At 46.0% G+C, this 14,147-nt stretch overlaps 1 protein-coding gene across 6 annotated transcripts in view; it reads right to left on the bottom strand.

Annotated features, from left to right (window-relative positions):
- Positions 1-14,147, bottom strand: part of CLEC16A (C-type lectin domain containing 16A) — a 238,587-nt gene that overhangs the window by 143,316 nt on the left and 81,124 nt on the right. For all 6 annotated transcript variants that reach the window (XR_007722128.1, XM_050774232.1, XM_050774235.1 and 3 more), the window contains exon 13: positions 1,419-1,541. Coding sequence is in view for 5 of the 6 variants with exons in the window: in XM_050774232.1 (XP_050630189.1) it covers positions 1,419-1,541 (123 nt within the window). In the remaining variant the exon portion in view is untranslated. The remainder of the gene's footprint in view (positions 1-1,418; positions 1,542-14,147) is intronic.

Genomic DNA, 14,147 nt, shown 5'->3' on the forward strand with positions numbered 1-14,147 from the left:
GTGAGCCAGGCACAGTGCCGAGCACTTTATATAGCTCCTCAAGGAATCTGTATGAAAACCGATTGCAATGAGTGCTCGAAAGACTGAGGCTTAGGAAAGGGAAGGGACTTGTCCACGGTCTCATCGCTGGGCAGTGGTAGACTGCAGGTGCTCAGAATGCCAAAACCCACGTCTGGCATCTCTCCTAGAAGCATCTGTAACTGACTGACTGAAGGACAACTGCTCTTACGTAAACTCCTCTGTGGGTCTTTCAAGCTTATTTCTGGGGAAAGGTCCCACTGTGGAGAGGAGGAGGTCTTCAGGCTATGCCTCTAAAGCCTTGGAAACATCAGAGACCACGATAGGTCACTGGGAAAAAACTAAAGGCAGATACACCCCTCTGCCCACCTCCCTGCCTGTCCCTTTGTTAATGCCTTGTAAGTCAGGTGAAAATAGGTGAGAAAAGGGGCTCTGCCTAAAAAGTGAAAAAGTAGGCCTGGCGTGGCAGCTCATGCCTGTAATCCCTAGTACCTTCGGAGGCCAAGGTGGATGGATCACCAGGTCAAGAGTTCGAGACCAGTCTGGCCAACATAGTGAAACCCCGTCTCAAATAAAAATACAAAAAATTAGCTGGGTGTGGTGGTGTGCCCCCGTAATCCCAGCTACTCGGGAGGCTGAGGCAGGAGAATCCTGTAAACCTGGGAGGCGGACGTTGCGGTGAGCCGAGATCACGCCATTACACTCCAGCCCAGGCGACCATGCGAGACTCCATCTCAAAAAAAAAAAGAAAAGAAAAGAAAAGAGAAAAAGCACTATCACGAAAAATAGGTCTTCTCAAACATGATACATGCCCCAGGGGCAACCAAGGAGAAGGCTGGGTGGTCTCAGCTCCATCGGCTCTCCTGGCCCGTCCCTACCCAGCCCCAGCACTAGTGTAACCTCTCTTCAGCTGCCTCCTCCAAGTGAGTTTTTCTCCAAACGCATTCTCACTCCTACCTGTTCCCATACCTACCCACAACTGCTGCTGGTAACAAAACTCTGTCTCCTACTCTACTGGCCCCTTAAACCTTTGAACCTTCTCCCCTCACTCCACTCTCAGCCTAGTTCTTTCTCATAATATCACCTTGGGCCACCCAGAGATTCGGGGGGTGACAAACATTGATAATCTCAGCAAAGGAAGGCGGGGTGTGGAAGGAGAAGAAAGATGGTTAGCAAGTGGCAGGGGGTGGCATGGCAAAAGGAGACCCAGAGCTAAAGACACAGTTCCAGCAGGCAGGAGGGCTGGCCCAGGATGCAGGGGTTGAGAGGCCGAGGGAGAGGCTGGGATGGACCCAGATTCTCAGAAGGCTCAGGCCTAGTACCCAAGGCTCAGGCTTCCAGTGGGGCCTGCTCCCCATGACTGCGTGGCCCTGTGGACAGACAACACCCCAAGTGGGCACCTGGCTGGGCAGCGTTGTTCATGATCCTGATGAGTCTTTCAGCCAGTGGATGGTTGTAGGTGGTCTTCTCGACTGCGTTTGGCACCGGGAGCTGGATTCGCTCTAATTTTTCAGGATCTATGCCTGGAACAGAGGAGAAGGATGTAAGCGGAGGCCTCCTGACTACGTGACCTCCTCATCCTGAAAGGCCCTGCAGAGTGGGGTTTCCTCAACTTCAGCCACATATGTTCCCTCTTGGTGATTTCTTTTCCTTTTTCTTTTCTTTTTTTTTTTAGTTTTTAGTAGAGACAGGGTTTTGCCATGTTTCCCAGGCTGGACTTGAACTCCTGGGCTTCCCCAAGTGCTAGGCCTCCCAAAGTGCTGGGATTACCGGTGTGAGCCACCGTGCCTGTCCCCTCTTGGCACCTGCTGTCATGACTGGTTGCTGTCGGTGCCAAAACTTATTGCAGAGCTCTCCATAAACTGAACTTACATAAACGTATTAAAACATACATTTTCTGTCACTACTTATAAATAGGAAATCAGGATTGATGTAATAATTGCCAGTAATAATTTTTAAAAAATCAAAAAATGTTTTTACATTCTAGCCAATGACTGGTGACTGCCCACTCATGGTGGCCCAAGGCCTGATCTTTGTTAAAAAGGGAGGTTGGCAGGTACTTAATAGTTTTGGAGAGAAGCTAGCCCCAAATGGTGACATTCTCCCAGACATAGCAGAGGAAAGGGAAGGGAGTAGAAAGAGGGGTAACCGTCCCATAGCACAATTCACTGCCACTGGGTGCCAGGTCTGAGGGCCACCTGAGGCCACTCCCGTATTAGGCACCTTCTACGCTTGGGGAAACCCAGGCCTAGAGAAAGAGAGACTATACCCGAAGGAAACTACTGTCATCCCCAACAATTGTGCCCTCAAGCTTTTAACGACAAGCTCAAAAGCTGGGCCCCACCCTCAACATGGGTAGGAGGAATCAAGTTCTGAGTCAGGTGAGGCAGAGGCCACCCCTGCCCCTGAGGGTGACATTAGCAGAAAAACACTAAGCTAAGCCTTTTCTTACAGAAAGGTGCACATACTAGGTTGGCACAAAAGTAATTGCGGTTTTTGCCATTAAAAGCAATTCAAAAACTGCAATTACTTTTGTGCCAACCTAATACAATGACACCAATAAAGCAGAGATCTATCATTAACAGGCAAGGGAATCACCTTTCCTCCAGTGAAAATTCAACAGTTCTTCCTGCCAAAACTAACAGCATTTAAAAGATAAAAGATGAGATGGGGGTGGGGAAGGTAAGTGGAAAGGAAAGAGGGAACAGGCAAGTGTGTGACTTTGAGCCCTGTTATCATTTCTCCTAAAGAAGCACGCAGGACCCGCAGTGACAGAAGACCTGTTAGGGCTACTAGAACAGTTCCCGCCTGGGGTAAGAGGTCTTCAAACTCCTTATCTGCTCATCTGACATGGCTCTTGAAAAATACACTTGGAGAAACAAATATTTCACTTGATCCAAGCTCAGCGAACTGAATGGATTATTTGTGCTTGGAACACGTCTTTTCCTGTTATTCTACAAAAGGGGGAAAGGTGGCACTTCTCGGAACTCTTGAAATACGGTCCCTTGAGTACCAGATGACGCTTCATTTAGAACCTTGACAAAATAGTGGAGGATAGCATTGAAGAGCTGATTGTCTGGATTCTAAGTAACTCCTGCACACACAGGTTGATGAAATAAGCCATAACAATATATCTTGCTTTTCTGAATTCCTTCCAGCTCCCAGAAAGAGGCTAAGTCATACCAAGGAGATGACCTGGGTGAGGGACGGCATAAAGGCTTGAGTTGGGTAGTATAGTAGTCTCTCTCATGCCCCAAAACGCCCCACAAATTTGGGTTTCCTCGAAAAATTTGATTGCAGTGAAAATTTAATTTGTGGATTCTGTATCCCATGTTAATGCTAAATGTGTAATCCTGAACGATTCTGGCTTATTGAATGGCAAGAGGAAAGTCAACTGAATCTTTTTGGCATTTGTTTTTTCCAGAAATGTTAACACTGTCATAACATCTCTCTACCCACTAATTTCTGGCCCTTTGAGAACTGCCAGTCAGTGGTTCTGGGGGTGGGGGTGGGGAATAAAAGCTCCTCTCCGTCCCAGGTGCATCGCTCAACTTTATAACCCACCAGCAATCACTCCACTTCAGCGAGGACAGCGGAAAGGGCCTGGCTTCTGGCTCCTTCTAGAATGGGGCTGTGGCCACAGAACCATGGAAAGAGGCAAACTAGGACCAGGCCTTGAATTTCCACAGAGAGGTCCGTTTTTGTTTCTTTCCTATCATTGCCCCCTCTGCCTTCTTAGAATTTGTGAACAATGAGGAAATCTGTGGCAAGCTCTTGACAGGAAGAAAAGCGTGTCAAGATGATCTTGACCTTTCTCAACTCTCCATGAAGGGAAGATTCCGGAGGATAGAAACACTTCTCTCTGCACCAGATTCCAAGTCTAGCCCTTTCCTTTCATGAGGAAGTTAAGGCCCAGAGTTGTTAAGCTGTTTCCCCAAGGCCACAGAGCAAGTCAGAGACACGGCTCAAACCACCTTCAGATGATGCCGAAGGTGGGCGGGAGCCAGATGGGAAAGGGTGGCAGCTCCCACTCAGCGAGCCCACCAGAAGCATGCAGGGTGCCCATCCTCTCAGGCTGACAACAGCCACCCCTCTATGTCCCTGGGTTCACTCTCTCCTAGGGGGTCAGCTGGGTACAGCAGGAATGAGAAGCCTAGCGGTGGAGTACGGGAGAAACTTTGTTTTGACACTTTACCTCTTTGAACCTCAGTTTCCTCACCTGTGAGGTGGGAATAATTATGGTAACTACCCGCCCCACAACTGCTATCAGGATCGAAAGAGAAAAAGCACCATCACAGACCAACAACTTTACCTCTCATTATTATGCACAAATGGGAATTTTTAGTTTGATCACTGCTTAATGCATGGATGAGAATTTTTAGTTTGAGCATAACTTGATGTGTTTCCTTATCATTTGTGTTATAAAAGGAAAGTTAGGCCAGGCACAGTGGCTCACGTTTGTAATCCCAGCACTCTGGGAGGCCGAGGTGGGCAGATCACTTGAGGTCAGGAGTTTGAGACCAGCCTGGCCAATGTGGTGAAACCCCGTCTCTACTAAAAATACAAAAATTAGCTGGGTGTGGTGGCACATGCCTGTAGTACCAGCTACTCGGGAAGCTGAGAAACGAGAATTGCTTGAACCCAGGAGGCAGAGGTTGCAGTGGGCCGAGACTGCACCACTGCAGTCCAGCCTAAAATTAAAAAAAAGGAAAATTAGAACAAAAGAACAAAAGGAAAAAACCTAACAAGAGCTAAATCAAGCTACAGACAGCCCAAAAGAGGCATGCTGAGCTGCTGGGGGCCCCTCTCAGGGGACAAGCTGCTCAGGTTGGATCCTAAAGGATGAACAGGAGTTTGCCTTGAGCTGGACAGGGAGGGCCAGGACTTGCCAAACAAAGGTGGGACTGCAGGGAGTGGAGCACAGCCAGGGAGGTCAGGGCGGGGAAGAGCCGGGGAGGGGGGTGATGAGGTGGAGGATGGGGGAAGGGACAGGCAAGGCTTCGTGCCAGGATCCTGCAGGGTGATGCAGTGGAGGGGCCCAGGAGAGGCAGCTAGTGGGCCATGACATGATCTCGTTGTGTCCTGGCTGACTGGGGTGGTCCCATTCCCCTGGCTGCTCCAAGTGGTCTTCATGCTTCCGGCCCTTTCCCCCAAACTGACCTGCTACTGCCATGCAGTCCATGTGAGGTAGATTTTATCACCAGCCCTGGGAGGCAGAGAGCAGAGGTGATTCCACACAGCACACGGCAAAACTATACAACAGAAAACCCTCTGAACATCTCCCTTCTTTCCCCAAAGCTCCTTCTGGGCCAGGTGCCCCATTCTCTCTCCCAGCTCTTTTTCCCACCATGGCCTTTAAAATCCTCTCTGTGACTCTGAACTATCAAGTGTTTCCAAGGAGGCCTTATCATTTACCAAAATACTCAGTCAAAACAAACAACAACAAAATCCCCAGTCTCTCTCGGGAAGGACAAAGTGTCTTTGGAAGGAAGGAGGAGAGGATTCTGCTAAGACGACAAGAATGCCTTCACATGGTAAGCCCTGAAGAAATGGTGACCATCTGCCAGGCATATGAAGTGGAATGCTTCATTTCATCCTCATGACGTTCCGTGAAGTGGCTAATATTATTTCCATTTTATAGACGAGGAAGCTGAGGCTCAAAAAAGACATGAAGCTTGCCTGAGGTCATGCGGAGAGTGGAAAGCCCAGCCCTGAATGCAGCCACCTCACTCTTACCTCCATCCTCTCTGCCGTGTCCCATGATCCCTGCTGGTTAATGCGCTTTCTCTCCACCTGCCCAAGCTATGTGTGTCACGTGATCTAGTGGTGTTCTTGGCACAAACACAACAGCCCATACATTTTTGCTGAATTAATTTTTTTTAAAGTTAAGTAGTTTTGATCAAATTTAGGACAGAAGATCAGACAAATCTAAAAATTAAAGGGAAATGTACATAAAATAGAAGCCACCATATGACAGCTGTGCAGAAAAGCCCAATCATCACCCACACACAAAACAGGCTAGAAAGAAATACGACACTGTCAGCAGCTGGTTATCTTAAGGTGGTATAATCAAAGGCAAGTGAAAAAGCAACTTATTCTCATTTTTGTTTTCCACAACAATCACTGCATGACCATCACTGTTCTTAGGATGGCATTTAATTTGTGGCAAACAAATTTGGTTTGGGTTTAAGCCTCCTGCCTGAAACAATCTGGTGGCTGATGGTTCTGAGTGGCTAAGGTCAATGTCACCATATAACAGGGGCATGCATGTGAAAGGTAAGACGGCTCCTGTGTGCAAGGACATATATATATACACACACACTCTCTCTCACACACACACACTCATACACACACACACACTCATACACACACACACACGCATACCCCATGGTTCTCAGTCACAGAAAGGCAGGTTTTGCTGCAAATCCAATAGCTTCTTTGCCAGTCATTTCCCTCTTACAGAAATAAACATTGTGGATAATATATGATCTTATTTGCTTCAACTCGTAAGTGCCTTGTGACAGACAAATTCCAAAGAAATCCTGCTGCACTTCACGGGAGCACTAGCTCATTCTGGCTTCCAGCAGACCACATGTTCCTTGCCCCACCCACAGCCCTGCCTTAGGGGTCAGAGCCTGAGCTGCCCACCGAGTCAGAATGGGTGTCTCCTGTCCACAGGGTTGGAGGGCGGAACTCTCAACCAACTCATTCAAAGAATCCAAAACAGAAGGGAAGGGTGTGGCCCCACAGTGTAAGTAACTCTTACTAAGCTTCCCTCTCAGTTCTGATATCTGAATTCTTCCCCCTTAGTAGTAGCTCCCATTCAGCATAGGGATGGAAAAGACCCAGACCAAAGATGCATAAGAATAATTAGACAGATCTGGATAAAGACACCATGAGAACAGCAGGTAAACAATGTTCAAACTTTTAAAAAATGTATTTTGACTACGCAACGTCTCCCTGGCTGCAGTCACACAAGTATTACCAGCTTTGGAAGACTATAGACCAAAGATTTCGAAAGCTAACCAGATGTTGGGCCAATTTCCAATGTACTTCCAATTCTGGTTATGTGTCAGCCAAGATCCAAAATGACGTTGTGCAAGTTCTCTGCATGGCAAAAGCTTCCCTTTATCCTATTACCTTTCAACCTTTTCCGTATCTCTCATCCACGTTCCATTAACTTCTCAGCAAAACAAAACACAAAACACAAAGAGCCCAAGACTCCTTCTTCCTGGGTAAACAATGACAAATGGAGTGGCAGGAGTAGAAGGTTGGTAGCTGAACTGGGGAAACTTCAAGATACAAAAGCTGTAAAACTCACCCCCCATCCCCCGACCTCTGGCCCAGGACTCAGCAGACTTGATAGAAGAGCGAAGCCTGCATTTTCTATTACAGAAACAAACCAGAATTCATTCTGTGGCCCAATTGAGTCACAACAAGCGCCTTCCACCAACCGGTCAACCCTTTCCACTGTGGGATATTCATTTCGGTGCAGCATCTAATCTATTACGATTTACTGGAAGGCCTGAGCTCACATTTGGTTTTTATTAACATGGCTTTTATGTTAAAATTGTCTATGAGGAAAAATCTATGAGAAAGAGACCAGGTCACTTGGGGGCCTGATTTGGGGAGTAAGGATCTGGAAAATTGAGGCTGAAGGTCAAGTGCAGCCTGACCAACTGCTGCATAACCAAAAACCAATCACCCAACCAACCACCACCACCAAAGCCCCACCAAATACAGACTCTGTGCTCACAGGCCAGGACTGAGCATAAACCAGGTGGCAGCTCCCCCATGAGGCAGCTTCCCTAGGCACCTGGGCCTCGGAGCACTGGACTTGAACTTTTCAGTTTCTTCTCCAAACCTGCTCCAAGGCCTATGCTCGTTAGTTCTGGAAATGGCACTGCTACTTGTCACACAGTCAAAGAAGTCAGGAACCTGAGCCTTACCTAGGCTCCTCCCTTCATGCCCCCTTCTTTCAAATCAACCAGAACCCCTCATTCCCTAGCCCAGTGCCTCTCCTTGTCTCCTCATCCTAGTAAATGCACCCGACCGTTGCTGAAGCCAAATCGCAGGAGTCATCTGATTCGTCCCTTTCACTTGACCCCTACATTCAATCCGTCAGCACATCCTGGCTCTAGCGCTGAAATAACCACAAGTCCTTCCAGTTTCCTCCACTCCCCAGCCAGCAGCCTAATCCGATCCACATTATCTCGCCTGGACGACTGCAGCAGCTTCTTAGCAAGTCTCCTGGTGTTCCCTCCTGCAACTCATCCCCACCCCTAGTCATCTACTTTCCATCTGGTAGGCAAAGTTTCTTTTAAAAACTTCCATCTGACCACATCACTGTCCAACTTAAAAATTCTGTAGGGGTTTCCCACTGTACTTGGGAAAAAAATGGTAATTCCTCTTCATGGCCTTCAAGGCCCTTCATGACCTGGCCCCTGCCCACCTGGCCAGCTTCACCTCGGCCCACTTTCTGCTCCTTCCCACCCCGGGGCCTCTGTACATGCTGCTCCCTTCGCCTGGAGCACTCTTGCCCCAGATCTGTCTCACTCTCTGGGCTTTGGCTCTGCTGGTCCTTCCTCAGAGGAGCCCTCCCTGACCACCCTGACTAGCACCTAGTAACCCCTGCAGCACAACCACTGGGCCTCCTCATCACTCCACCCTGTTCATTTCCTTCTACCATTTGTCAAAGTCACAATTAATCTTCTTGTTCACTTCCATGAGACTCATCTGGACTTGTTTGAGTGCCTGTGACAGGGCCTTGCCCTAGCAAGTGCTCAGCAAGTATCTGCTGAATGATAAGAAAGCCTCCCACCCCTCCCACCTGCTAGCTGAATTACCGGAAACCCACAATGAGGGGTGCAGAGTGGGTCAGCTCACTTACTGACCAACTGCCCCCCAGCAGCCCCACATGGCTCGTAGGAACAGAGCTCACAGTTGCTGCCTGTGCTAACCCTGCAGACTGGCTCCAGATGCCTGCCTCTTGGGGCAGCCCGCTGCCTCGGACATGCTGCCGCTCACCCTGGGGAACGGGCAGTGATCCGACGGATATGCCACAGGCTCTCATGCCCCTTCCTGCTCTGCCCTCTACCATAGCCCGGGTGTCCTCAGGAAACGGGTTTTCACTCTTGCGGGCAGAGTCCATGCTCACCACCAGGCAAGTGACCTTCTATTGTGCTGACAGCCTCCTCGTAGGACTTTTCTGTCCAAGAGTGACTGATGCTTCCTTGGGCAAGAGCCTGGGTTGGTCTGCCTGGAGTCTGTAGTCCCATGTTGAGCACACTGCCTGGCACACAGCTGGTGCTCCACATGCATTTGCTGAATAATGAATTACGTGCGGAAATTCATCAGAGACTGCAAGGCTATTCCTCCTGACCACTTAAGCCTCCAAGAGGCCTCTCCGGATTGCTCAGGCAGATGTAGTACCCTCTATCTTCAGCCTGCCGCCCCCACATTACCTAGTTTTATTTTCACTGTTGCACTCTCGCTACACGGGATTATTTTACTTGGTTACTAGTTTATTGTCTGTCTCCTCTAAGAGAATCCAGATTCCACGAAAGCATTTGTTTGGTTCACCACTGCATCCCCAATACTGATCTCAGTGCCTGGCATCTAACAGGAGCTTCCAAAATAGTTGTTGGAAGAATGAATGAATGAATCAATACATGAATAGCATTAGCAGAAAATGGAAGAAGGAATTTAATTTCCTTGAATATACAGTTCTACTCTTCTACGAAGAAATTCCCAAGAAAAAGAGGTAGGATGCCCAGGTGGGAACATGGGAGAGTGGTCTCTCCAGCACATAAGACTGGATGAAGGTGCACAGCAGCACACCTGGTAAGCCATGATGTCTCTGCTCCCCGCCCAGGTCAGGGCTGCAGGGAGGAAGCCCATGGAGAACGCCAGTCACACAGAAGATGAGGAGCTTGCCCACTGTCCCTTGGAGCCTGGCGTCTACACCACACAGACAGCATCTTCTTTGCTGAAGCCCTGAGCTACAGGCTGCCAGGAAGAGATGGCCCTGGGGATGTGCCACATAGCTGAGCGGCAACCAATCAGCAAACTCTGGCTGAGCACCGACTGAGTGCCAGGCAGTAGGCTGGGTACTGCAGGGAGCACATGGTTTCTGCCTTCCAAGGCCTAGCTATCTAGAATGGGAGAGAAAAAAATATAGAGAAAAGGAAGTATTAAAAAATGCCACAGGAACCTCAAGGAGATTGAAAAACATCTGGTCTTCCCAAAATATTGTTATGAAAATGAAAAGACATGCCACAGACTTGGGGGAAATAATTGCTAAATGCCTCTGACAAAGGACTTGCATTCAAAATACATAAAGAACTCTCGAGGTTGAGGCAGGTGTATCACTTGACGTCAGGAGTTCGAGACTAGCCTGGCCAACATGGTGAAACCCCGTCTCTACTAAAAATACAACAATCAGCCAGGCGTGGTGGCGCGCACCTGTAGTTCCAGCTACTCAGGAGGCGGAAGCAGGAGAATTGCTTGAACCTGGGAGGCGGAGGTTGTAGTGAGCCAAGATTGTGCCACTGCATTCTGGCCTGGGTGACAGAATGAGATTCCGTCTTAAAAGAAACAAAACAAAAAAAAATCCCAAAACTCTCGAAACACAACAATTTTTTTACGCAATTCAATACAAAAAATGGGCTAAGGATTTGAAAAGACTCTTCACCAACGAAGACACGTATGGCAAAAGAAACACATGAAAAGATGTTCAATGTCATTAGGGAAATGCAGATTAAGATAATAAGATACCACTGCAAACCTATTAGAATGGTGAAAACTAAAAAGGTGACCACACCAAATGTTGGAAAGGAAGTAATAGGAACTAGATCTCTTGTACACTGGTGATGGGATATAAAATTATACAGGCATCTTGGAAAACAGTTTGGCAGTATCTTAAAATAAAAGCAAACATACACATATCTCCCATAATTATATGGGAAATATGATTCAGCCATTCCATTCCTAGGTATTTATCCAAGAGAAAAGAACGTATATGCTCATACAACTCTCTGTATGGGCATACACTGCATGGGGCCATACAAATGCTCACAGCAGCTTTGTTTGTAATAGTCCAAAACTGGAAACAACCCAAATTTCCATTAACAGATGAATGAATAAACTGTGGTACGTTCATACAGTGGAATGTTACTCAGCAAGAAGAAATGAACTAGAGATACACACAACATCATGATGGATCTCAAAATAATTATGTGGATTGAAAGAAGCCACATGAAGAGGAGTACATGTTGCATGACTCTGTTTATACAAAATTTTACAAAGTGCAAACTAATCTAGAATGACAGGAAGCAGATTGGTGTTACTTGGGGAGAGGGGTGTGGGAAGCAATGGGGGGCATGAGGAAATGTTCGGGATGCTGGATTATACACCGTCTTGATCATGGTGATGATTTCATGGGTATTTACATATGTCAACACATCAAATTGTGCACCTTAAATATGTGCAGTTTATTGGACATCAATTAGACTTCAATCAAACTTTTTCTTTAAAGGTGCTATGCTTCTGGCCAAGATGGATTGAATTTATTCTTCTGACTCAGGCAACTTAGAAAGCAAGACAATATATACAAAACAATGGTTATCAGACTCTGGATGAACAGGCAGCATAGGAGAGAGATCCCTGAGAGAGAGAAGCACAAAGGCGGTGGCCCAGTGATTGCTCCAGCTTGCTCTCCAGTGAGAGTATCCAGGCCTCAGCACAGGGAAAGAAAATCCAGACAAAGACTGTGATTCTCTCAGAGAAGGCAGAGTCTGGAGTTCAGAGAGATCAAGGGGTTAAAATTCATGGACAAGAGAAACGAAGAGAGAGCTGCAGAGAGAGAGCTCAGACACCTGCAGAGGTTTCCTTTAGAGCCTCAGTGTTCTGGTCTGTGTGTGCACATGAAGAAAGGGAAAGACCTGCCAGAATGAAGCCTGTGGAACAATTCCTGGAGCTCACACAGGACTGGCCAGTGTGGAGAGACTACCTCACCATGGGACACGGTAGAGTCTCAGAAGGGTAATGCCTTCAGTAGTAGGGCGAAGTTAGTCCTAAGCTAAAGGCTTTCTGGACTAGCTCTCACAGAGCTTAAAAGAAAGCCTCAAAAAAGGATCAGACCAACTCCAATTAACTGAACCATCAGCCCAAAAATATTTACAGGAAGAATCCAGCATCCAACTGTGTAAAAATCACAGTAACTGTTAACCAATCAAAAATGACCAGGCATGCAGAAAATGGGGGAAGGAATCCAAAAGCAGGAGAAAAATCAGTAAAAGAAACACAGCTAGAAATTACAGACATGACAAAACACAAGAAATCAAAAGGGAAACTGCATAATATTTTAAGCTGAATGAACCTCATATGTTAAAATTTACTGGATGCAGGTAAAGCAGTGCTTACAGGGAAATTTACAGCATTAAAGTCATAGAGAAGAAAGGTTTAAAAATCAATGACTGGAAGGGGAATAGCCTGAGGGATATTTTTCTGATAATGAAACTGTACTATCTCCTGATTATGTGGTGTTCACACATATCCATACATATCCCAAAATTCACAGAATTAAATACAAAAATGAGTTAATTTTATGGTATGTTAGTTTAAAAAAATAAGCTGATTTGCTTAAAAAAATCAATGATCAAAGCTTCCATCAATGATTAAAATCAATGATTAAAGCTTCTTTATAAGAAGTTATAAAACAAAAAGTAAATTAAATTGGAAGCAGAAGGTAAAAAAAACCCATAAGAACATAAATCAATAAAATCGAAAACAGCAGAACAATAGGGGGTGGCAATAAAATTAATAATCCTCTAGCCAAAATGATTAGGAAAAAAAATGAAGACCTAAATTATCAATACCATGAATCAGAGAGGGACCATCACTACAGATCCTATAGATACTAAAAAGATAATAAAGGAATATCATAAAGTTTATGCCAATACATTTGACAGTTCAGATGAAATGACAAATTCCTTCAAAGACACAGGTTACCAAAGCTCACTCAAGAAGAAATACATAACCTTGAAAAGCCCTATACCTACTGAAGAAATTGAGTGGTTAAAAACCTTCCATCAAAGACAACTCCATATTCAGATGGCTTCACTGGTTTAAGGAATATTTAGGGAAGAAATAATACTACAAAAATTCCTCCAGAAAATCAAGGCAGAGAGAATATTTCTCAATTCATTCTATAAGGTGAACATAACCCTGATAGTAAAACCAGACAAGAGAATTACAAGAAGACTACAGACCAGTATCAGTCATGAACACAGATGCAAAAATCCTTAATATCTATGATTTGCTATGATTTGCTCACACATTGATAAAAAAGAATGGCAGTTCTCTATGGACGTGAACCCATGTGCTGAAACATGATGATGTGAGCAGAGCAAGGTAGAAAGCACAATATTGATATCTCCATTTACAGCTAAGTGGGCAGTCATATAAGTAAAACCATATATACTCCTACTTGGGTTTGTTTGGCTATCTTTAAAAACACACAAGAGAAACCAGTAGCGGGAACTGCCTTTGTAGAGGACAGCTGGGGTCAAAGGTGGGAGACTTTTTTCACTATATACTCTTCTGCCACCAATCGACTTATTTATCATGATTAATGATTTAAGAACGCACAAACTTGGTTATATCATGTATGTTTTAACGCCTCTAGCTATAGGCTATCTTAGTAAAACCCAACTCTATCTACTCCCCAATAAGCTTATAAAAAACCTACTAAAACATCACTTGATTTTTTTGTATTCCAAGCCCAGCTCTTGGCAGGTGTTAGAAGGAATATTCCTGAATTCTTCTTTGAAGAGATTCTGATGTGGAGGTTTCAGAACATGCCCATGTCAAGCCAGGTGGGCAAACAACAGTGACTATTCCCAGGAGTCGGCAGCAAGGCAGTGAATGAATGAATCCTAACAAAACCTGTCAACCCCATGGGAGTTGGATCTTGGCCAAGCAGCCTCAACAGGGGAAGCCAGAGAACCACACCTTTCTTCAGAAAGGAAACCTACGCTTCCACAAAGTCCACCCAGGGTCTATTTCAGCTCTGAACCCAGAATAAGAACACCAAGTGTTATATATAGCAAAACCAAGATTACAATTTG

The sequence above is a fragment of the Macaca thibetana genome, chromosome 20, assembly GCF_024542745.1.
Source record: "Macaca thibetana thibetana isolate TM-01 chromosome 20, ASM2454274v1, whole genome shotgun sequence".
NCBI lineage: Eukaryota > Metazoa > Chordata > Mammalia > Primates > Cercopithecidae > Macaca > Macaca thibetana.